Source organism: Cervus canadensis, chromosome 23, assembly GCF_019320065.1.
Source record: "Cervus canadensis isolate Bull #8, Minnesota chromosome 23, ASM1932006v1, whole genome shotgun sequence".
NCBI lineage: Eukaryota > Metazoa > Chordata > Mammalia > Artiodactyla > Cervidae > Cervus > Cervus canadensis.
In genome coordinates, this window is record NC_057408.1 from 17,493,565 (window position 1) to 17,517,893 (window position 24,329).

Consider the following 24,329-nt stretch of genomic DNA (forward strand, 5'->3'; position numbering starts at 1 on the left):
CGGGCGCGCGCGCGCACTCGCCGGCGCTCACGCTCTGCGGGCGCGCGCACGCACTCGCCGGCGCTCACGCTCTGTGGGCGCGCGGGCCCACTCGCCGGCGCTCACACCCTGTGAGAAAGCTCCGCGCCCGGAAGGACCGCTGAGCGGGAGGGCCCCGTGTGGGCAGAGGTGCGTGCGCGGCTGGAGACTGTGGGGAGGGGGCGGCGAGTGATGTGCGGTTGTGCGATTCCAGGCGTCCCCTGGCCTTGGGTTCTTGGCCGGGGCGCAGAGGCGTTCCTGTGGCGGGATCGGGGTCGGAACTTGGTGGACGCGGGCCTGGCCCTGCCGGCGGCGCATCGACTGCACCTCGGGGTGAGCCCCCGTAAGCCGGGGGCTCCGTGGTGAGGCTCTGTGGGGTGGGGGCCCCTCAGGCTGAGCCCCCGTGGGGTGGGGGCCCCGCAGGGTGACACCCCGTGGGGGGGCTCTGTGGTGAGGCTCCGTGGGGCGGGGGGTCCCGTTGGTGTGCCATGGGGGAGCTAGGAGGAGCTGGCCGGTGATTTCCCCCATTCACCCGCAGACCCGTTGGCCCAAGATGTCGTACATGCTCCCGCACCTGCACAATGGCTGGCAGGTGGATCAGGCCATCCTTTCGGAAGAAGACCGCGTGGTCGTCATTCGGTTTGGGCACGACTGGGACCCTACTTGCATGAAGATGGATGAGGTTCTGTACAGCATTGCTGAAAAGGTAAAGCAGCCCCACCTCCCGTCGCGTACTGCTATCCGGTTTGGTGTTTGCATCCTGTTGGATTGCTGTTGTTTGGCCGGTAAGAATTAAAAGTACAGCCAGTTCACCAGTTAAAGAGAAGCAGTAGGATTCACAGAAGTACAGACTTACCTTGGGGTATGAGGATGGGCTCCCTGAAATTGGTCAGAATAGCTTATATCCTTACTGGCAGAAGTTTCCATAGATTTTCAAATTTTTAAGAGGTTCATGATGTCTCTCCCTGAAGAAGTGAAAGATTCTTATTAATTTATAGGGATTTTAACTGATAGGGTGTTTTCAAAAATTTACATCTGTAGTGCCAAGAGCAAAACACTTTTGCAGAATTTGGCTGAATGTAGGAGCTTACTTTGAATGGCTTAGTTTAAAAAACTTGTCATTTTTTTGGTACCGTGTTTGTTGTTGTATGTATTGAGCAGAACATCTATGGTAACAACATAGTAAATTCCCTTCTTTTTATTTGAGTCCCTTCTTTTCCCCAGGGTGCTCTTTGTAAGTGACTTGATTTATAGCTTAGAGTGAGTCCAGTGTAGGAAACATTGGGAAAAAGTAGAACTGTAATGTTAAAACTAGTTTTCCTAATCCTTAAATTTAGTACACGGGGTTGTCTGTGGCCATTTGCTCACAATAAAGAGCAATTGTAGGGCACTGTTGAATAATTAGGGCTTAATTCTCTTTCTGTAATTGTCTCATGGGTATTTTAGGGTAAATTTGATTTCAGTTCAGTTCAGTTCAGTCGCTCAGTCGTGTCCGACTCTTTGCGACCCCATGAACCATAGCACGCCAGGCCTCCCTGTCCATCACCAACTCCCAGAATTCACCCAAATCCATGTCCAAATTTGATTTAGATTTTTGCAATTGTAGTAATAGGGCAAGTAATAGGGCAAGAGGCAAAAATATTAGGGTATTAGTAAAAAATTTTAATATTCAATGTTATCTTGAAAGGTTATTCATTTTAATAAAGTATAAAAATAAGGGAAACATTGAAGCCATCATTTATTTCACAGGAGTAAGATATGCTAATATGGGCTGGATTAAAATAACTTCTTTGAGTAAAGAGTAATAGGTATAAGGATATAGTTTGTATTTAGGAATGGAAAAGTAGTCTGACCTGCCATCAGTAATTTTCACTGTCTCCTCTTTGGTAGGACAGGCAGAGTGAGGTAGGGGTGGTGTCACTGTGAACATTAGGGACCATCCTTCTGTGTCTGTCACCGAAAGTGCATCTCAGAGAGTCAGATTCTGCAGATCTGAGGTGAGGTCCAGAAGCTCCCCCAGGAATTCGGAATCCCTTCAACGAGAACTGAGTCAGAGCAGGAGTCTGTGGTGATAACCTTACCCTCCCCTTCCTCTTGGACACCAAGGCTTTGAGGGAGCTTGAAGAGATGCCTGGGAAACTCAGGAGAGCAGGGTTCTGCCGGTTGGGTCCTCCCCGTCGGGTCAGAGGTCATTTCCACATGACTTGAGCTGCAGTGGTCAAGGGCAGAGACTGCAGAAGTCAGTGATAACGGATGAAGACCCTGTTCCAGTAATCAAATCACTGCTGTGTGGACGCTGACGTAACTTAGGTGTGTGTTCTGGGTTCTGCCTTGCAGGTGGCGCGTAAGTACCAGGGGATGTCCAGACCCGGTCGCCCTCAGCACAAGGCTAGGATGGCAGAAGTGTGAGGGTTGTTTGCTGTTCATATCTGAGCAAAACTCAGCAAGATACTCTTAGCTAGGAGACAGATTTTGTGTCAATGTAAGTTTTTAGGGACCTTTACCAGAATTGTTCTTTTTTAATCCCTATGTAGAAGTCAGAGACCAAATTGCTGTAGTGCTAGCAGGTGTGCTCTTTTTGGAATAGAACCTGTTGGTAAGAACAGTTTAATTGGGCTCACTTGGAGTATTTTTCTTTGGTCTTTTAAGTTATTCTTTTTCTTTTATCCAGAACTTGGATTTCTATTTTAATAAACTTCCAATACTATGTATTAGTATAGTCATTAAAAATGCAAACTTGAAATGCATTACAAAACTGTTAATGTTTTATTTTCTGCTTAGTATAAGGGCAGAATATGAGTTTATAATTCTGGAAGCCCTTTTCGGGGACGTTCAACAGGAATTTTTGAAATTTAAGGTTTTAGTATAAAGAACAATTTAACTGTCTATCTCCCTCTGCAGAAATGGCAGATAATGGGAGATGTTCCTCATCTTGTTACGAGCCCTGTTTGGATACCCCAGCTGTTTTAAAGTGAGTAAAATTCCAACATTGAGGCTGGACTTGATTATACTATTTTCCTGGAATGTGTTTTATTGACTCTGCTTCAGCAGCTCCAGCCCCACCTCATGCCGGATTAGTTTTGAGCTGTACTAAAAACATAGAGATTTGTTGAAAGATTTTACAGATGTCTGGAGTTTGGTAGAATTATTATCAAAATAAAGTTTTCAGGACTTCCCTGTGGTCCAGTGGCCCCGACTCCAGGCTCCCAAAGCAGGGGGCCCAGGTTCAATCCCTGGTCAGGGAACTAGCTCTCATGTGCCACAACTAAAGATCCCACATGCCACAACTAAGACCCGGTGCAGCAAAATAAATAAAAATAAATATTAAAAAAAATAAAGTTTTCTGATTAGTGGGTGATTTTATGCACAGCTTCAAGGTAAGACTATTTTGTCTTGCCATTTTGGAGGAGTGTACTTTGGCAGCACTGTGACCAAGTCCCATTATGTGTAAGAATAAATGGGATGTTTAATTTTTGTATGTTTAAAGAGTTCACACAAGTAGAATTTAAAATATGCAAAACCTCAGTTATACTATCTCATAGTCAGACCTTCTAATAAGATTGTATTTAAGGTAAATGTATTCATGGAATTATTTAGGAATGACTTCTGGGGGTCTTTCTTAAACATGTCATACAGTAGGTTGAACCTGCAGAAATTTATTCTCAATTGAGAAATCTCATAGGAACCAGTAACCAATCAGGGCAAATAATAGTTTGAGAAAAGGAAGTTATCACGCAATTTTTTGATGGCTTTGAAAGGAACTATCTAAAAATGTAAAAATTGATACTTCAAAAATACATAGTACCAATTGACAGTCAAGAACATTTGTCCAGAATTTTAGGTGGGTTCTTAGCTAATGGAGGAGCTTCATAGAGAAGGTGGAAGGCAACACTGACAGCCTTCGGTCTTAGTGACATGCGTGAGTGGCATTGAGTGGCGTGCAGGACTGTGGAACTGCATTGTCACTGTGTGAGAGAGGCCAGCTGGTGCTGCAGGGCTAGAGGGCCTCTCAGGTCACCTCCTCGAGGAAGAACAGACCATCTTTTAAGGCAGGTCTGTTTGAACTCAGGATTATGTAATTAAGTCCATAGTGACAATAAAACATTTTCTGAGTTTTGAAATATATGTGTATTTCTGAAGTTCATTCATTCAACTAGTGATATTTACTGGTCCCCTGGGTGTGTCAGGTCCTGGTTGGCTCGAGGACCACCAGAAAAGACAGCAGATGTGGTTCCTGACCTTGGGAGGCTTCTCGTCTATCATGATGGGATTTATGTGGAAGGAAGAGATGATGAAGACCTGTAGTGTCAGATGTTTTTTGACTTCTGAATGAGCTACAGTTTTCTTACTCATTATTGGAGGCAAAAGAAAATAAGACCTTTTTAAAAAGTCTCACATAAAAACCAACATTCACAGTGTGAAAATTGTACATCATTGAGTTGTCATTTTATGCTTTAGGAGGCTATGCGCGCGTGTGTGTGTGTGTGTGTGTGTGTGGTTATACTGTGATGTTAATACCTAACTTTTACATTGTAGTATCTTTTTTTTTTTCTTTTTGTGAGAGAAGAAGTAAAATAAAACATCTCTGCTTAGTAAAACTAGATGCAGGCAGGACTTATGAAAGGCAGGAGACCTAGGTTCGTTTCCTGGGTCAGGAAGATCCCCTGGAGAAGGAAATGGCAACCCACTCCAGTATTCTTGCCTAGAGAATCCCATGGACAGAGGAGCCTGGCAGGCTATGGTCCATGGGGTTGCAAGGGTCAGACACAACTTAGGAACTAAACCACAACCACCAGAACTCATAAACCAGCAGGGTACCTTTTGCCAGGAGGCAGTCGTACAGCGGAGCAGAGTGGCTGCTTTCAGCAGTCCTCCGTCTCTGTGTGCATGGGACCACATGGGGCTCGGCTCGCTCTCTGCCTTCTGCAGGTGTGTTCTCTCTGTTCACCAGGAAGAGGGGATGTGGGAGAGGTTCGGAGAGACTCCTTTTCTTCCCCTACCTCGGCACTGACGTCTGTCAGCAAAAGGCGTGCTTGTGAATGTAAACTTCCTTCCCTCCTTTTTGTGGAAGGTGGTGGTTTAATGTCCATAGTCAATATTTCTTAATATCCCCAGATGTACAGAGCAGAGCATAGTGGACTCTGTACTTGTCGCAATTACCAGTATTCTGTCAGTCTTGTGCCATTTAATCCCTCAGTTTTTGTACTTTAGTATTAAACCAAATCCCATGCTATTTCACTGGTAAATTACAGTCAGATTTTTAGAGTTAGTTTGGAAGAAGAAATGTGCATTTTCTGTGAAGTTTCTGGGGCTGCCGTAACAAAGCATCACAAATGGGGCAGATTAAAACAAGAGAAATGTGTTGTCTCACAGCTTGGGTGTCAGAAGTCTGAGACTGGGATGTCAGCAGAACATGCTCCCTCGTGAAAGTCCCTGCTGTTCTCCCCATCCTGGTGTGTCCCCTCCTGGGGTGCTCCCCGACTTCTAGGTGCCTTCCCTAGCCCTCTGGGTTCAGTTGGCGTGTTTGTGTTCTCCCTTGGCCTGTTTCAACCAGCCGGGTTGGATCATGGTTCAGACTCCAGTATGACCTCATTTGACCTTCGCTAATGTGCTCTGCAGGCACCGTGTTCCCAGGTCAGGCCACCTTCTGAGAACGAGGGGTCAGGGCTTCAGTTTGTTTTCTTGTTAGGGTAAAAGGACATAATTCAACCCAAAGTATTTTTTTTTCCCATTTATTTTTATTAGTTGGAGGCTAATTACTTTACAATATTGTAGTGGTTTTTGCCATACATTGACATGAATCAGCCATGGATTTACATGTGTTCCCCATCCTGAACCCCCCTCCCACCTCCCTCCCCACAACCCACAGTATTTTAAGTTGGTATACGCTTTCTAAAAGGCACTGAGACAGAAATTATAAGGAGCATTTAAAATGTCATGTCCTTTGTTCTAAAGATTCTATTTTAGGTGTATATCCTTAAGAAATAATGAAATATGTATATAAATTTAAGGGTAATAATGTTAATATATGAATAATTGATATTAATGAAATTTTATTTATATTCATGAAAAATAAAAATAACAGAAGAATGGTAAAATAATGGCATAGCCATTTGATGAACTGTTAAGTAGCCATAAAGTTTTGTTTTGATTGTTTTCTTATATATAGTATACAGTTTATATGAGGACACTCATAATTAAAGTGAGATACAAAATATTATAGTATGATCACTGTATGATCACATTTTATTAGAACAGCATAAACAATATAGACCAGAAAAGGGGAAAGAATATAGTAAAAATATGTTCTCAGAAATTAACTCTGGGTGTTGGAATTGGATGTAATTTTATTTATGGTTTTCTGAGTTTTCTAAATGTTCTGTGATGGACTTGCAATTAAGGAAGAAATTAGAGCATTTGTTACCTACAATATGATTTGAGTTGTTAGGCAGGTGTCCAGACCTAAGTTAGAGGGAAATGTGTGGCTGAATTCCAGGGGCATGTTTTAAAAAATTTGTTTGCTACATACAGTTAAATGTTTGTAAAAGTTCATGTAGCATTTTACTGGATCAGCATGAATGATGTGTCCGTGGACTTTTCTTGCAGGACTCTCATAACTTGCTATCTGGAAAACGTTAAGCATGCTAATGGACAGTTGCTCAGGACTGTGATGCTAGTGAAGTGATTTCCCACATGGCAGATCTCCTGGGAAAACCTGTTGCAGAGCTAGTTTGAAAATTGTCCTGTTATATACAGATTCTTTTGTTTTTGTTTTTGTTTTTTAATGTGCTTTTACAGAAAAAAAAAGTTGATTTGTTATTTCAGTTCTTTTCCCCTCCAATCTCCTTTACTTTTAGGTTAAAAATTTTGCGGTTATTTATCTTGTGGATATTACAGAAGTACCTGACTTCAACAAAATGTATGAGTTATATGATCCGTGTACTGTCATGTTTTTCTTCAGGTATGTTCACTTATCTTAAAGTTGTTATTTAAATTGAATAGGTGGTCTGGGCATTTAATGCAATCAAGGTATCTTTAGAAGGAAGTGGTAATGCAGTCATATCATAATACAGTTTGTATCACCAGGCAATCAATGTGATCTTTTAAATAATTTTCAAAGTAACAATTCCAGTTTTACCATTTACTCAGTTACACCATTTACTCAGTTACAAATTACCCTTTTGAAATAACTGCCCAGGGACCTAGGTGAAGTGTAATTAAATGGAGGACATTCTTATTGACATTTAAGATAACTTTAAATTTAATCTGTTGATGAAAAATGTGTTTACAGTAATTCACTTTTTAAATTGAAGAATGTGTTTACAGTAACTCAGTTTTTAAATATATTACTGACTCTGTTTAGCATCCTTTTGTGATATCCAAGAGGGAAACCTGTACTTCGTTAGTTTGCTTATAAATACAAAATCTTATAAAAAGATCATTTATCAGCTGAAAAATTCTTTTGTGGACCCTAGTCAATCAATCATTGGCTCGAGTAATAGAATCTCCCTGATTGCCTTGAATGAATTTGCACCTATGATTTGCAAACTTTGCATGAAAGGAGAATGTGGAGTAGCTACTGATTAGACACAGGAATCTGATTCAGATATAAACACGGTTTTTGGTATTTCTGTGATAAAGTTAAGTAACAGCATGAGTGGAAAGAAAATTTCTGTTGTGGAGGTTTAATTTGGAAAGAAATCACCATATGACACTGTTTTTACTTGTCAGAATTTCTTATGTTACTGCGGAAGTTAGTAAGTAGCAATGTAAACACTAGGCCAGCTCTAGAAGCAGAGCTCCCTAGTGGGTGAGGAAGTCTAGGTGGGGTGTGCAGGGTGTGTACTCACTCTCTGTTCTGTGTAACAAACTTGATGGTCTGTAGGTCAGAGTCCAGGCAGGCTCAGGGTTCTGACGTGGGGTCTCCGAAGGCCAGAGTCACAGGCTGGGCTCCCATCTAGGCTGTCAGTCAGGGAAGAATCCACTTGGCTCAGGGGGCACTACTGGTTGGATCCAGTTTCTGGTGGTCACAGGTCTGAGATCTGTTTCTGCTGGGCCCCTCTCTGCTCCTAGAGGCCCCCCTGTCTTTGAAACCCTGATCAGTGAGTCGAGTTCTTTTCATAAGCTGCTCCAACACCCTGTTCTGCTTTCAGAGGGCATGTGTGATTGGATTAGATGAACCCCTTAATCCAGGAGAATCCCCTTATTTTAAAATCAACTGATGAGTAACCATGGGGACCGCTGCAGACCCCCCTGTGCGGTATCATGTACCTGATGATGGACATGGTCGCGTTGCAGAACAGTTTCGGGGGTTCAGGCGGGAGGTAGGGGCTCTTTTAGGGTTCTGTGCACTGCAGCGTGCCAGACTAGGCCCACCCCCACCCCCAGTTGCAGAGATTCATGTTCTGCCCCCTCCGTGGCCCCCACCCTCGGCTCCCATTGCAGAATCAGGTGTGGATGAGGCTTCTCTGGCCAGCTTTGGAGGCTGTTCCTTATCTGTGGCCCCTCCTCCAGGATGCAGTGTGAACAGTCATGAGAAACAGTCTTCTGGGCTTACAAAAAGGGAAGATGGGGAGGAGGGGCTCTGATGCAGCACTGGGTCGTCCTCCTGGCCCAATGCAGGTTTTTATTTTTTGCCTTTTCATGAAGGGCGTTTGCAGCTGGTTCATTTTTCAACTGCTTCCTGCCAACAGCGTTTTGGGGTTTTGTCAGCTCTTCTCGCTGCATGCTCTTCCCTTTCAGCCTGAGCAAGTAGGGTTCCTGTCCTGGGCTCTGGGTGCCCTCTGCCCAACAGCTGTTTCCTCAGGGAAGAGCCTGTCCTGTGACTGGACACTCTGACTTTAGGTCTTTCCTAGGTTTCCGCAGAAGGTTGTGTGGCCTCTTTGTCAAGAGTTGAGCAGCCGTTTCTGGATTTCAGCACCTTCTACTATCTGGAGAGGCCGAGAAATTTTTCTGATTAACAGATCTTACACTAGTTTGTCTCTCTTCTCCTTTTATTATAAGCAGCACGACACTCGGCAGCACCTTCTAGACACTTAGGTGTCCTCAGCTGGTATCCACGTCCGTCACTTTGGAGTGTCGCAGACATCCTCCACTCTCTGTAACACATCCCCGCCTCCTCCCAGTCCTTGTTCCTACTGACAGGCTGTTGAAGGCAGTCTGGGTCTTTTCTGTCTACCCCTCAGAATTCTCCCAAAGTCCTCCCGTCTTGGATCCTGCCTTCCACTGCATGTGACAAGCCTTGAGGGGCAGGAGATGCCTTGCTGGGGGAAGAGGTTGAGTGGTGCTGGGGCTGGGTGTGTATTTTGATATTTTAGAACTGATGCTGCACTCGGAAAAGGAGACAAAGCCTTCTGCTGTTCCTGCAACCCAGAATTCTAAGTCAAGTAGTAGCAGTATTTTAGTTAATTTATTCACCAAATATGTATACACATAGAGTCCTGCTCAGTTTTATGTCTATGTTGGGACCTGAATCAGATCAGACAGGGTGCCTGCTGTCACAGAACATCCTCTGATGGCAACAGCAGAGCAGACAGCACCGGAAACCAGGAAGAAGTGACAGGTGACAGCGTGTGTGCGTGCCGGTGGGAGCGGCTTCCCCTCACCCACAAGCAGTCGTAGGATCTAGAAGTGGCCTTCATTAACATGAACTCCCTTGTAACAGAAGAGGTGCCTAGGAATAGCAAGGCACCCATTTCTATCTAGCTTTATGGCCATGAAGTGTCTTCAGGAACTGAGGACCAGAGTCCAAATATCCCATCACTCTTACTGTGGACAGTTCCAAAGGTTTTGGCAGTATTAAGCCAGGAACTGTGGATAAAACCAAATACATAGGAGAGTATATCTTTTGAGTGACCACATATATATTTTTCCTATAAGTCACAGTATTGCAGCAGGTATTTGCAGAGGCACAAATACTGATTGTCATCAGGCGGCAGGGAGTGTGTAGAGGCTGCTGAGTAAGTTCAGCTTGAGCCCAGCAGGGGCATAGGGCAGAATGGCCCACACGCGTGGGGACCTGCAAGGACTTGGGCGACACAGGTGGGGGTGGGGAGTGGCAGGTATGGAAGGGAGGGCAGGGCCAGGCCCAGATGCCGGGATTCCTGGGCCCGTGTGACTCCTGGAAGCAAGTTTTTGCAGCAGGAGAGTGACGTCCAGTTTGCCTCCTGGAAGCTCGCCCTAACTGGAAGGAAACCTCATTGCAGCCCCAGGTGGAGCCCACGCCAGGAAACAGCAGCCGGCAGCCCGGCGCATAACCTCTCAGAAACAGAAAGTTAAATCAGTAACCATTAGTGCAGCTGGTACAGCAAGAGTTAATATCTGTATTTTATGAAGTGCACATATAAGTTCATTTTAAAAGGTAGCTTCTTGAAAGATCCATCTATGGAGAATTGAGGAATGCAAAATATCATTCACTTCACAGTCAGTAGGACTTTCAGTAACATTTGCACTAAGTGCTCGCAAGAACACCATGAGAAACTCACACATTGCTTTGAAAAAGTACTGTAAGTTACTACAACCCCCTGGAAAACTGTTTGGCTTTCCAGGTAACTGAGGCTGTGTCCTTCGACCCTTGATTGCCCGGTAGGTTATTTGTCCTAAGGAATTAGAGCACACAGAAGGAACACGAGTGTCTTAACAGTATTTAGATGGTTTCCAGTCTTCTAAACCATGGTGGGTCCTCTTGATTGTGCTGATGTTTGACAAGAACCTGTAATGGAGGTGGGGATGTAAGGCATGTTTCCATGCAGTTCTTTTTCAGAGGGATTCTTGTGAGCACTGACCCCTTCCCTCTTACAGGAACAAGCACATCATGATCGACCTGGGCACCGGCAACAACAACAAGATCAACTGGGCCATGGAGGACAAGCAGGAGATGATCGACATCATCGAGACAGTGTACCGGGGGGCCCGCAAGGGCCGCGGGCTGGTCGTGTCTCCAAAGGACTACTCCACCAAGTACAGATACTGAGCTCGGTCCACCCGGTGCACATGGTGCCCTGGGGTCATTCTCATGGGGAAGTATTTTCAACTATTTAAAGCCTTTGAGAAAGCGTTTGGGAAAGCTCAAGGAGCTGGAGGGTTTTGCAGTGTGGGTGGCATTGCCTCGCCTTTCAGTCTGCCTGGTCATTGTATTTTTGTATCAGCAAATATCTGTAAATATCTAACTGAAATAAATAAAATACACGGTGATGGGGATGGTCAAAATTGTTTATTTACTAAGAAACTTAGTGTATAGATTAATGATTTTGGCAGTCAAGAATTGACTCTTTACCATTGAGTGAGGCTCAGTGTGTCTCATGGTTCCAGAGGCTAGAGTTGGATCCAGCTGTCAGGCTGGTCCTCCAGGGCCTGACAGGAGTCTGTTCCCACCCTTCTCCTGGCTCTGGTGGTTTCTGGCGTCTTAACTGTCCCTTGGCTGGTGATGCTTCACCACAGTCCCAGCCTTCATCCTACGCGGTGTTCTCCCTGTGTGCGTGTCTGTTCAGATGTCCCATGGGGTGAGGGCTGCCCTGCTTCAGCGTGACCATCTCCAGTCATGACGTCTGCAACAGCCCCATCTCCACAAGGACACATTCTGAGGTCTTGGGGTGAGGACTTCCAGTGCAGAAATTGTCAGGGACACAGCTAAACTCTCAACAGAACCAAAGGCTTGAGTTCAGGAAGAATACACACAACGAAAAATTTTATTTTATTCTGGTTATAAGAACAGTATGATAAAATAATGATTTTTGCAGTCTTCCCTTTAAAGACTAAGAGCTGATTCTTATACTTCCTAAGATCAAATCTAATACAGTGTATTTTACGTGGAAACCAGACCCTTCGGTCCATGTAGCTACTTTCCTCATCACAATCTCAAGTTCCTCTCCTAAATCGCTTACCCCAGCGGCATTTGTTAGTTGGAATCTTCCCGGGCACATCTCGGTGCACACAGACTATGAAGTCAAGAGTGGACACCTGGCGTGGAGGAGCAGAGGGAACTCTCTGGGGAGCATACCTGGAGCCCACACCTGGCTTCACAGCCGTCCTCCATCGCTTACTGGGAACCTTGGGCAAGATCTCTCCTTTGTGAAGAGGATGGTAGCGTCTGCTGTCTGACACCTGCTGTACTCAGTCACAGCATTCCCTGGGGGCCCTCTGCTGTGAAAAGGCTCACTGCCTTATCAGATTGACTCATTGTTGAAACAGGAGTGTACTTACCAAAGAATGAAATTTTTAAAAAGATACACACACACAAGTATGTGCTTTTAGAACCGGATATAGGGACTTTGCCAACAAAGGTCCGTCTAGTAAAGGCTATGGTTTTTCCAGTAGTCATCTCTGGATGTGAGAGTTGGACTATAAAGAAAGCTGAGTGCCAAAGAAATGATGCTTTTGAACTGTGGTGTTGGAGAAGACTCTTGAGAGTCCCTTGGACAGCAAGGACATCCAACCAGTACATCCTAAAGGAAATCTACCCTGAATATTCACTGGAAGGACTGATGCTGAAGCTGAAACTTCAGTACTTTGGCCACCTAATGCGAAGAACAGACTCACTGGAAAAGACTCTGATGCTGGAAAAGATTGAAGGCAGGAGGAGTAGGGGATGACAGAGGATGAGATGGTTGGATGGCGTCACCAACTCAATGGACATGAGTTTGAGTAAACTCCAGGAGTTGGTGATGGACAGGGAGGCCTGGCGTGCTGTAGTCCATGAGGTTGCAAAGAGTCGGACACAACTGAGTGACTGAACTGAACTGAACTGAACTGAACTGATAGGGGCTTCCCTGGCGGTCTGGAGGTTAAGACTGCACTCCCAATGCAGGGGGCGCAGGTTTGATCCCTGGTCAGGGAACTAGATCCCACATGCTGCATCTAAGAATTTGCATGCCGTAACTAAAGATTCCAGTACAACCAAATAAATATTTTTTAAAAAATTAAAAATGGATATAAAACTCTATTGCAGATAGGCAGTTTAATGTCTCCAGTTTTAATTTTTCTGAAAATAGTATAATACTGTATCATATGAGGTGCTAAAGCAAATGTGATCCCAAGTACCTGGCATATGAAAGACATTTGATAGTATACTTCTGACATTTATTCAAGTAAGACCATTAGCCAGTAATTACCTGAAAAGATACTCACCGTCATCAGTTACCAAGGGAATGCATATCAAAACCAGGAGATGCCGCTTGACACCCATGAGAATGGGTGTGAACAGATTCAAGAGTCTGTTATTACAAGTGCTGAGAAGGATGTGAGAAACTGGATGACATGCATTGCTGGTGGGAAGGGACAGTGGTGCAGTCACTGTAGAAATCACTGTGGCAGTTCCTCAAAAATAGGGCGTGGAATTGCCCATCAGAGTCACTCCTAGATGTATATCTCAGAGATTCAAACATGTATGTCCACACAGAAAGTTGGACACGAATTTTTATGGCAGCATTTTTCACAAGAGCCAAAGACAGGCGTCTCAAATGTCCATCAGCTCCCCAGGGGATCGAACAGTGCTATATCCATGCAGTGGACTATCGCTTGGTCATACGAGGGAATGAAGTACTGATGTAGGCTCCAAACTTGAAAACATTAACATAAGTAGAAGAAACTAGTTACTATGTCATGTGTGATCCCATTTATAGGAGATGTCTAGAATGGGCAAATCCATAGAGACAGACAGTTAATTAGTGATTGCTTAAGACTGGAGGATGGGGAAATTGGGCAGTGACAGCTGATGGGTACAGGATTTCTTCTTAAGATGATGGAAATCTTGCAGAATTGTGGCGGTTATACATGTCTGTGAATATATGAAAAATCACTGAATTGTATGCTTTAGTTGGATGAATTGCATGGCATATGAAGTCTCTCATTGATAAAGCTTTATTAACAAAAAAAACAAAAAAATCATACTTCACATTTGTAAATTTACTCATAAATTTGTTTTATTTACAAGTTGTAATAGCTTCATTCACATTTGACTTTAAAAATTATCTTTTCACTGGTGCTTTATAAGTATAATATCACTGAATTATGATTTGACCTCTTTATTCTATGTTTATATCTTATTGTAAAAAGCTTATTAACTGTAATACTAAGCCTATATCTTATTACAATCTACCTCACCCTTAACCAAGTAACTTATAAGTCACTTCTCAAATCCTTCCAAGCACCTGCCAGGTAGATAGTTTACAGAGAAGGAAACTAAACCATAGTTGACCAAAGTTACAACTAATTGGGCTTTCCTGGTGGCTTAGTCAGTAAAGAATCTGCCTGCAGTGCAGGAGGCCCAGGTTCGATACCTGGGTTGGAAGATCCCTTGGAGAAGGAAATGGCTACCTACCCACCTCAGTTCAGTTGGTAAAGAATCTGCCTGCAATGCAGGAGACCTCAGTTCAATTCCTCGGTCAGGAAGATCCCCTGGAGAAGGGAAAGGCTACCCACTCCAGTATTCTTGGGCTTCCCTTGTGGCTCAGCTGGTAAAGAATTCACCTGCAATGCGGGAGACCTGGATTCAATCCCTGGGTTGGGAAGATCCCCTGGAGAAGGGAAAGGCTACCCACTCCAGTATTCTGGCCTGGAAAATTCTATGGACAGAGGAGCCTGGTGGGCAACAGTACATGGGGTCCCAAGAGTCAAACATGACTTAGTGACTAAACCACCACAACTAATTGCAGAGGACATGAATTTGAAACCTAGATCTGTAGGGCTATCAAACCTTGCCTCATTGCTGTGCATGTTGCTTTTTTTCAAGTTGAACTAGTAGAGAAAGGTGATGATACCCCCAGTTCTCTGAGCATAAAGAGACTTCTTTTTCCCATTCTTCCCAGGATGAGTTTTATTGCAAAGTCCAGGAATTAGACAAGGCAGCTGACACAGAGGCAACCAACCTAGGAGGTACAGAATATACTCAGTAATAGAGTAAGTAATCAGTAAACTGGAAAGACAAGCACACACAGGAGACATGAGAGTACTGCAGCACTCAGTTCAGTCACTCAGTCGTGTCCGACTCTGCGACCCCATGGACTGCAACATGCCAGGCTTCCCTATCCATCACCAACTCCCGGAGCTTGCTCAAACTCATGTCCATCAAATTGGTGATGCCATCCAACCATCTCATCTTCTTTCATCCTGTCTTCAGTCTTTCCCAGCATCGGTTTTCCCGTGAGTCAATTCTTCACATCAGGTGGCCAAAGTATTGGAGCTTCAGCTTCAACATCAGTCCTTCCAATGAATATTCAGGACTGATTTCCTTTAGGATTGACTGGTTTGATCTCTTTGCAGTCCAAGGGACTCTCAAGAGTCTTCTCCAACACCACAGTTCAAAAGCATCAATTCTTCGGCACTTAGCTTTCTTTATTGCCCAACTCTCACATCCATACATGACTACTGAAAAACCATAGCTTTGACTAGACAGACCTTTGTTGGCAAAGTGATGTCTCTGCAGAGTTATTTATTGCAGCATTATTTGGAAACAAATGATAAATAGTCAAAGGACTATTATATTGCAGTTAGTTACATTGATCTAGACCTACACGTATTAACACAGGCAAATCTCAAACCACTGAATGGAAAACTAGGTACAGAAGGATACTGGGGTATAATGCTATTTACATAGTTTTAAGACATTTACAACAAAGATCTGAAACAGTACAAGAAACAGCAGCCGTCTGTTTGCAACAGGCTGTTACGTAGGCATTCAAGTGTCCATAGGCTAGAATGCCCAGTTTTGTCTGTGCCGAGCCGGTAAGAGATGAGGAGCAGGCACCGACCGAATCAAAGCATCTACTGTATACAACTCTCCTAGAAAACCGCACTGATGATGTTTCTGAAACCACACTCAGAGTGTGGTTTCTTGGGTTGCTTAGTTAAAACGCAGGGTGTATATTCAAGACCTCCTCAGACTTCTTGTGACTATATGAGGTCTTGAAGATCAGACTGGGACCTTTTGGAAGACTTGCTTTAGGTGGGTATCATTTTGAAGAGTTTTCCTACATGGTTTTTAAATGCAACTGATGCTAGCATTCTTTTTGGCATTTTTACACTTTTCGTCAAAGGTTTACAAATAACACTCAGCGCCCTCAGGAGCTCAGAGGTGCCTCCCCACACCACCCCAGTCTACAGTCACTGCTGTTGTTCCCAGTCTTCCCTGTGGCCTCTGGTTTTCTTGTCAAAAAGTGATCAAGCTCTCACACATCTCTGTGGGCAAAAAGCATCATAGAAAAGATTGCAAAGTATTTAGAAACTTCAAAAATTCATTCATTAATTTAAAAAAATGTTTGAGTAGCTCGTGGGTCCCAGGGCTGGTGTCAGCCCTGAGAAGCTGAGGTGAGCAAAATCAAACCGGTTGCTGCCTTGTGGAGGAGACTCAAATGATTACAAAGAAGTGAAATGACAACTGTGACAGTCAGCCAGAGACCACATGAAGTACATCAGACCCAGACAGGCATTCAGGGAAAGAACCTCTCAGGAGATCATGTTCAAGCTGAGATCAGATACAAAAAGTGCTAACTGGTGTGTGTGTGTGTGTGTGTGTGTGTGTGTGTGTGTGTGTCCAGAAGTGTGTGTGTGTGTGTGTGTGTCCAGAAGTGTGTGTGTGTGTGTGTATGTGTGTGTGTGTCCAGAAGGAACCTTGGAACCAGGCCCTGTGGTGGGACAAGGGCCTGGGACTGGGGAATGTGGTGTGGTTGAGGGGAGCTAGCGGCTGCAGAGAGGCTCTGCTAGGGAAGGAGGTGTGAGGTGATGGAATTCACTTCCAAAAAGCTTGGGCGGGAGTGCTGAAAGGAGATTTGGGGAGAGTTAAAAATCTATGATGATAGATCAGGCAATTGGAAAAAAGAAAATGAAATGTGAGAATTTAAAACTTTCAGCACTTCTGCCTTATAGATTCAACTCTATTATTAAGCTTTATATTTTCATAAGTTTCACAACTTTGTGTTAAGTGAGTTTTAAATTACAGATTCAATCCTAGAGTATAGGATTTGATATTGAAGTAACTCCATTTTACTTAGGTATTCAATGAATAAACTGCTTTCTACTAAAGTTGTGTTAATCCCATTTAGATTAGAATAAGAGTATTTAAGTACATGTAAATCTGTCTACTATTTTCCCTCTTGTGAAAACATTCTGATTTCTTCTAAATATATGTATCAGGGTGCTGGAAAATAGCAATTATTTGTAAAAGTGTTAGGAAAGTACTGAAACAGATATGATATTAAAAAATACCAAGTAATCTCTTTAAAGGTAGATATCTGTGGTTTGAGTGAATAATTGAGATGTTAAACGGCCAAATGAGCCAATAAAAGAGGATAAGCTGAGAACTTTCTTTGCAAAGAAGTTAATAAATTTTTGACAATGTCTATGTTTTTATTTAATAACTAAACAGAAGCTTTCTTTCCTACTTACTTAATTTATTAAAAATCCTGGACTTTAAGTTGTGTTCTGTGTTATTCATGGAAATGCAAATCTGTTTGGTTTACTTTAATTCAAGTAATTTTCTCTAGTTTCTGCTAAAATTAAAATTACAGCTAAGATGCTTTGAGATCTTTCATATAACCAAATGGAAATATGATTTTAAGCCACCAAGAACACTGAATTTAAATGATGCAATTTGAAAACTTTGGGTTTGCATTACTGTTGGTAAAATGACCCTTCCTTTCTTACATGCATTCTGCTCAGTGTGCTTGGCCTGTGGTCATACTTCTGGCCCTAGAGAAATGTGCAGAGAATTCGAAGATAGCCAATGCTCATTAAAGCACATTTATACTAGCCAGAAAGTAAGAAATAACCTCAACCCCAAGGAATGGTTAAGGAGGTGGTTAAATTGTTTCAGCCACATGATAGAGTATAGTAACCATACAAAGTGTGTATGAAACTTTCACATGGGGAAAAGTGTTTATGATATGAGAACAGGATATTGGATTACAAGCAATATGATGAACTATATAAAATTGCTTGCATAGAAAAAAGTATCGATAGTGTGTAATTCTGAATTGTAGAAGTGCTTTTGACTTTAGTATAAAGAGTATGATTTCTTTTATATGCAGGGATAATTTTTTTTTTATAAGAGCCTACAATGGACCTTGTTTTAGGTGATCATAGCTTTTTTTTTACTTTGGCTCAGAGATAGGTGAATTGACAATTACTTGAAAACATCTATAAATGACAAGATAAAGGTGGGTGCAATCTTTGTGCACCTCCTTGGTCACGACCTCTACGTGGGGGCGGGGCAGGTGAGGGTGTCCCAGGAAGCAGTCCAGAGCTCCTGCATCAGCTGCTTCTCTGGTTTTCCTTTGGTTTGGAGAACATACCATCAGGGTCTGCTTGGACTGGACGGTGAACATGAATCTTCCCCCAAATCATGTGACTGGAATTATTGAACTGAAGTGCAGATGTTGAAGAAGCAACTTCTATAGAAAACTGCTTATGATATTCTTAAGAAACCTCTATATAGAGCTTAATTCTGGAGGAAAACTGACCTGTTATAGTAGTTTTCACTTTTTCATATTTTCAAATGACTGTTCTGTCTTCAAGTCTGTAAGAAAAAAATTGAAAGAAGTAATGGTTGATTTAAATATCAGTTAATGTGCAGTTAAATAAACTGGACTCCAAAACTATCAACAAAAAAAATGTACCTTACTTTCCTGTAATTACTAGAACAGTTTTGTACAGGAAAAATTCAGTATATAGAAAACCTGAATGTTAAACGATTCTCATTTGAGTCAGACGCTTGTGTGGATGCACAATTTAAGGCAAATAAACAGTGCCTGCTCTTCCAATGGCAGAAGGCTACTTCACATCAAAAGCGTGCAGACATTCTCCTGGAACAACTGCCTGCCTGCTTCCCTGCAGCAGGACAGGTGTTCAGATACACACCCGAGCGGGAGCCAGGAGAATGTGGAACAGTAGTCTGGGGGTTCATGGACTCCCTTACTCACAGCAGGAACACAAGCTTAGGGTGTTTACCAAACCCCCTGAAATCCACAGCAAGAGCCCTGTGTTAGGAACCCCTGGCCCAGCAAAAGCGATGAGCACAGATCTAGCCAAACAGATTTAGACCTATTCAGGTACCTCTTTTAATTTAAAAGGCATTAACTGACCTCTCAGGAGAAGGCAAAGGCAACCCACTCCCATACTCTTGCCTGGAAAATTCCATGGACGGAGGAGCCTGGTGGGCTGCCGTCTATGGGGTCGCACAGAGTCGGACATGACTGAAGTGACTTGGCAGCAGCAGCAGCAACTGACCTCTCATGCTGCTTTAAATAATAGCTGTATGTGCATCAAAAAGGTGAGGTTTTGATATCTACTTGTCCATTTAACTTGATGCCTAACCTATGATGGGTTCTGACCAAACTTAAAACAGCCCACTGGAGTCTGGGTGGTGACAGGAAGGGACCACGTTCCTGGCCACCAGCCCCCTCAGCGCACGGTGCTCGGCACCTGCAGGGAGGACAGCATTCCAGGGCAGGTGGGTCTGTCTGAGGCAGTGCCCCCACCAGGGTAGAGCCAAGTATTCTGCAGACAGCTGGAGTGCCCGCCCCCAGACCTGCAGCTCATGTGTCCAGGGCAGACTCCAGTGATCTTTTCCACCAGAACAGCAGATGTAGAAATTTATAAATAAGTCATTGACAGTGAACTCGCTCTGATTCAGCAAGGTAAGCACAGGTGATCTGCCAGCTGACTCAGGATAACAACTGACAGAGAAATGAAAGCGAGGAAAACAACAGCATCTACCTGTTCAGCTAAAATTAGAGCGTGCTCACAGAAGCAGAATATTATGTCAGTGAAACATGCTTGAGTATCTTAATAAAATAAGGCTTGTGTCTCCAGGTATGTTACACAGACAACACATTCAGTCTGAGAACTGAAGCCTAGCATTTATCTACATCTTCAAGATGAAGTGCAGAAAAAACAAAGACACTAATTCAAAAAGATACATGTACCCCAATGTTCACTGCAACATTATTTATAGTTGCCAAGATAGGGAAGCAACCCAAGTGTCCAACAGATGACTGGATAAAGAAGATGTGGTATATATATACCATGGAGTACTACTCAGTCATAAAAAAGAACGAAAATTTGCCATTGGCAGCAACGTGCGTAGACTTGGAGGGCATTATGCTAAGTGAAATAAGTCACACACAGGAAGACAAATATTATATGTTATAACTTGTATGTGTGAAATCTAAAAAACATAACAAACTAGTGAATATACAGACTCACAGATACAGAGAACAAACGACTGGGGAGAGGGGAGCAGGGGAGAGGCAGTTAGGATTAGATAATTCGGAGGTATAAATTATTATATAACATAAGCTACAAAAATACATTGTAGCTTGGGGAATGTAGCCAATATTTTATAATAACTATAAATGGAGTTTAACCTTTAAAAATTGTGAGTCACTGCATTGTACACATTACATGTACACCTGTACATATAATATTGTACATCAAATACAATAAAAACTTCAATAAAAATAAAATGAACGTGAAAGATAAAATAGTAAAAAAAAAAAAATGAAGTGCAAAATTCCACCAGAAAAGAAATGCTTGCATTCTGGGGGGGCGGGGTGGGACCCTCAGGAAGCGCTCGTGAACCAGGGGGAGAGCCTAATGCATCTGTGTCTTCTTTAAATGAATGTACTGTCTCAAACAGAAGCCACTAGTCATCATTCCCGATCTCTCACTCATCGTGACTTGTGTTTTGATTGAAGGCTAATTTGAGCGATGAGGGTGAAAAGTACTTTAATAAAATCCACTTTTTAAATGGTGGTTTTTCCTTTAAATGCGCACTTTTTAAGGAACAATGAGAGAGTGTTTCTGTTCTACTTAGAAAAGAGCATTTGTGAATTTTTAAAATCCTAAAGGTTTTTCATGCAGTGCAGAAGCAGTAGTTCCCTTAGTGAACAAATACGGGGTAAAGGTTCAAGAGGAAAGCAGAGGACATGTGACAGGTGAACATTAGTGCCCTAATAAGGCCTCACCTGTGTTTCTGAGCAGGACTGTCAATCCCGGCTTGGGCCATCAAGTCATTCACGTTCTTCTGCAAGTCTTCAATGCGACCCCCCATTTCTTCCAGTACAAGGTCAAGGAGAGCAGAACATGGGACACGGGCACCTAGCTCGGTCCCTCAAAGACTGATGAAAACTCCCTGTGGTGCACATGAAAGGAGGGAGTTGAAGGCACAAACACCTTCAGGTCAGTGCTCACTAACCGTGTCCCGCGGGCTTGGAGCTGCCGTTAATCCTCGCACTGTGTACCCAGTTCTGAAAACTTGGCTCCCTTTCTTTGCACATGAATTCTAGGCTGTGAGCTTGTCTGGTATATTTAATTGTGTTTTAACCAAAGTCTAATCAGCATGTACATATGATGAAAATTACCTTTGTTTAAAACAATTTCCTACTGTTTCTTTTTATCATGTTCAAGAATCTTCTTTTCCCTGTTGGGCCCCATCTGCAGGATCAAAAGTTGCAAGTAAAGGGTTCCCTCAGCAAATGATGCGCACACATTTTAAGGCAGGAGTTTAACTGTGTGATGTGAGTTCACCTGGGGATGTCTTAGGGCAAGTGTCCCTTTTTCTGGGTTTTCTTAAACCAGAAACAAACACTCTACCTAACTTTGATTGAATTCATGTCTTACCAGATAGTCAGCTGCTGAAGTTACAAAGCAAACCAAGGCCAGGAGAGTCATTATAAAGATCCCTAGGTTGAAGACCTTCCCAGCGCGTGTGCAGGGTTCAGACTGTTTGAGGGAGTACAAACGCTACTGAACAGGCCATCCAGATTTAGTTAAGCCTGCTGGAAAAGCCCATTGGATAGTATGTACTTTATGTATGTCCTGTGTTTTATCCCTGCCTTACATAAACACCCCGCATTGCTGGTCAAGCTGGAAGTATTACCTTCAGGTGGTAATTAATACATCAGGATGCTTTGTAAAAGCACAGATGAAAACACCAGGAAGCTCGGGGTGAGTAATTATCCACCAACAGCAGGAAACAACAAGATAGTCCACAACAGTTCAACAGTCCAAAAGCATTACAATATTTGTTATGAAATAGAAAAGGATATTTCTGAGGTTTAATGTTGCCGTCAGAGCTTGAAAATGTTCTTGAAGTTCCTGAAATAGATTTTCTGCCTGAAAAATTGAACAAGACAAGTGAATATATATTTACTTGTGATGCAGAGCATTCTAAGAACCATGGAAGGGGAACCATCCCTAAAAACAGTTAGTTGATTTCTTGTTTGATGCTAATTTTTTTACAGTGAAGTACAGTTGGTTTACAATGTCATGCCAATCTCTGCTATACAGCAGAGTGAGTCAGCTATACATGTACATATATTATTTTTTAATATTATTTTCCATTATGGTTTATCCTAGGATATTGAATATAGTTCCTTGTGCTGTATATTAGGACCTTGTTTATCCATTCTAAAGGTAATAGTTTGCATCTACCAACCCCAGACTCGCACCCCATCCCTCCTCCTCCCCTTGGCAACCACAAGCCTGTTCTCTATGTCTATGAGACTATTTGTTTTGTAGATAGGTTCATCTGTGTCATATTTTAGATTCTACATATAAGTGATATCATATGATGTCTTTCTTTCTCTGTCTGACTTACTTCACTTAGTATGATCATCTCTAGACCCATCCATGTTGCTGCAAATGGCATTAGTTCATTCTTTTTTATGGTTGAGTAGTATTCCATTACATACATATACATACCACATCTTATTTATCCATTCATCTGTCAATGGATATTTAGATTGTTTCTATGTGTTTTGGCTTTTGTGAATAATGCTGTGAAGATAGGGGCTCATGTATCTTTTTAAATTATAGTTTTGTCTGAATACATGCCCCAGGTGGGCTTGCTGGATCACACGGTAATTCTGTTTTTACTGATCTAGGAACCTCCAGTACTGCTTTTCACAGAGGGTGCACCTTACAGTTAATTGATTCCGGACAGGGTGAGGCGGCATTCCCACGCAAAGGGTAAAGAAAATCAACCAACAGGTTCAACCAACAGCTGGAACAGTGACAGCCCAACCATAACTAAGCAAACAAGCCTGACCCGTACCACACACCATCCACAACGATTAACTCAAAGCCATCAGACATTTAAATACAAGAAACAAACTGTCAGACGTCCAGAAGATAGCATAGGAGAAAATCCCTAACCTCGGCTTCTCAAAGAATTCTTAAGGAGTTTTGCTAGGGTCCCCAGAGCACACCGCGTGGGCGCACGCCGCCCCTACACTCGTGGGTGCTTGTTCGCCGGGACTGGGTTTGCAGAAACCTGTTAGGGGGCCAAACCGGAACACCATCCCTGTGACTGACGGCGGGCACACTCAAGCTGCCCTGAGTTTCCAGGTGGAAGTCTCACCCCGTCCAGGACACACTCCCTCCGCGCACAGTGTTATCTCCGCTTTAGAGCCGAGGCGGGTCTCCCGCTGGACGCTGCTTTCCTGTGTGGAGCAGGCCCTCTGTCTGGAGCGCTTCCCGGCGGTCAATCAGATTTTTTTTTTTTTTTTGGTCAGAAAAACGTGGATTCAATTGTGTACACCTAACCAAATCTTCTTAATGAGACTGCCAGCCCTGGGCCATCTCATCTCTGGCACTGCAGCTCCTTCTGCAAATGGGAAGCAGCTGGGGGTGAGTGGGGGTGGTGGCGCTTCGCGGGCTGGATGAGGGGCGAGGGGATCCAGCCTCGGGGGCAGGGCGTCCATCCCGGAGGGGCGCTCAGGGCGGAAGGGTCCCCACTCACCGCGTCCCGCAGTGCGCGCCCGCCGGGTGCTTCCGGGCCCGGTGCGTCCATGTCTGCGGCCGGCGGGCCCGGGCTGTAGACGGGCCGGCTGGCCCCGGGTCGGCCGCTCCGCGGCGTCCGCTCCGCCGCCCTGGGCTCCCGGCGGCGATGGCCCGGGATGCGCAGAGCAAGACCCGAGAGGCGCGCGGGTGGCGGCCTGGGCGGGGCGGGACCTCGGCGGACAGGCCTATCCCAGCTCCACTGTTTGTTTTACTTTCATCGTTTCAGAGCCCAGAGTGAGCACGACCTTTTAATGATCATCCTGGCAGAGAATGCACAGCATAGAAATTTCCGTTTTACCTGCTTCTAAGCGCACGGTGTGGTGGTATCAGGTACCACCGCGTTGCTGTTTGACCACGACCGCCATCCACTCCCTGAGCCTTCTCCTCGTCCCAAAGCCAGGCTCTGCGCTTGGGGACAACACCTCCGCAGCTCCCCAGCCCCTGGCACTCGCCCTTCCATCCTGGAGGCTGGGTGGGGGTGCGGGGGCGGGGATGGAGTCCGGCCGCAGCCCACGTTCGCACTAAGGTCCTGGGCC

At 43.9% G+C, this 24,329-nt stretch overlaps 2 protein-coding genes across 8 annotated transcripts; one reads left to right on the forward strand and one right to left on the reverse strand.

Moving 5' to 3' along the window:
• The first annotated feature begins 22 nt into the window (after positions 1-22).
• TXNL4A (thioredoxin like 4A) lies at positions 23-11,211 on the forward strand. Of its 2 annotated transcripts, none has more exons than XM_043444393.1 (4): positions 23-168; positions 557-724; positions 6,876-6,979; positions 10,819-11,211. In XM_043444393.1, the coding sequence occupies exons 2-4, from the start codon at positions 572-574 to the stop codon at positions 10,988-10,990; spliced, it is 429 nt and encodes a 142-aa protein (XP_043300328.1). In that variant the 5' UTR covers positions 23-168; positions 557-571; the 3' UTR covers positions 10,991-11,211. The 2 variants fall into 2 exon arrangements, with proteins under 2 accessions (XP_043300328.1, XP_043300329.1); XM_043444394.1 differs by lacking the exon at positions 23-168 and adding an exon at positions 2,920-2,989 and having other exon boundaries at positions 586-724.
• Positions 10,680-24,053, reverse strand: HSBP1L1 (heat shock factor binding protein 1 like 1). 6 transcript variants are annotated; one of them, XM_043444399.1, is made up of 5 exons: positions 23,753-24,053; positions 22,059-22,125; positions 20,976-21,069; positions 18,471-18,526; positions 10,680-10,729 (listed from the first exon to the last, which is right to left on the reverse strand). In XM_043444399.1, exons 1-4 carry the CDS (start codon positions 23,801-23,803, stop codon positions 18,502-18,504), a joined length of 237 nt encoding a protein of 78 aa, XP_043300334.1. In that variant the 5' UTR covers positions 23,804-24,053; the 3' UTR covers positions 10,680-10,729; positions 18,471-18,501. The 6 variants fall into 6 exon arrangements, with proteins under 6 accessions (XP_043300334.1, XP_043300335.1, XP_043300332.1 ...); XM_043444400.1 differs by lacking the exon at positions 10,680-10,729 and adding an exon at positions 12,881-13,574; XM_043444397.1 differs by lacking the exon at positions 10,680-10,729 and adding an exon at positions 14,801-14,882.
• Positions 24,054-24,329: the final 276 nt, after the last annotated feature.

Bases quoted from the DNA above. Each gene is read 5' to 3' on its own strand.
- HSBP1L1 (XM_043444399.1), bottom strand. From the start codon at position 23,803: ATGGACGCACCGGGCCCGGAAGCACCCGGCGGGCGCGCACTGCGGGAC. The intron at 22,126-23,752 runs GTGAGTGGGGAC...TCAATTTTTCAG, and splicing joins GGCGCGCACTGCGGGACGCG to GCAGAAAATCTATTTCAGGA. The intron at 21,070-22,058 runs ATATCCTTTTCT...TTGACCTTGTAC, and splicing joins GGCAACATTAAACCTCAGAA to TGGAAGAAATGGGGGGTCGC.
- TXNL4A (XM_043444393.1), top strand. From the start codon at position 572: ATGTCGTACATGCTCCCGCACCTGCACAATGGCTGGCAGGTGGATCAG. The intron at 725-6,875 runs GTAAAGCAGCCC...CTTTACTTTTAG, and splicing joins TGTACAGCATTGCTGAAAAG to GTTAAAAATTTTGCGGTTAT. The intron at 6,980-10,818 runs GTATGTTCACTT...TCCCTCTTACAG, and splicing joins ACTGTCATGTTTTTCTTCAG to GAACAAGCACATCATGATCG.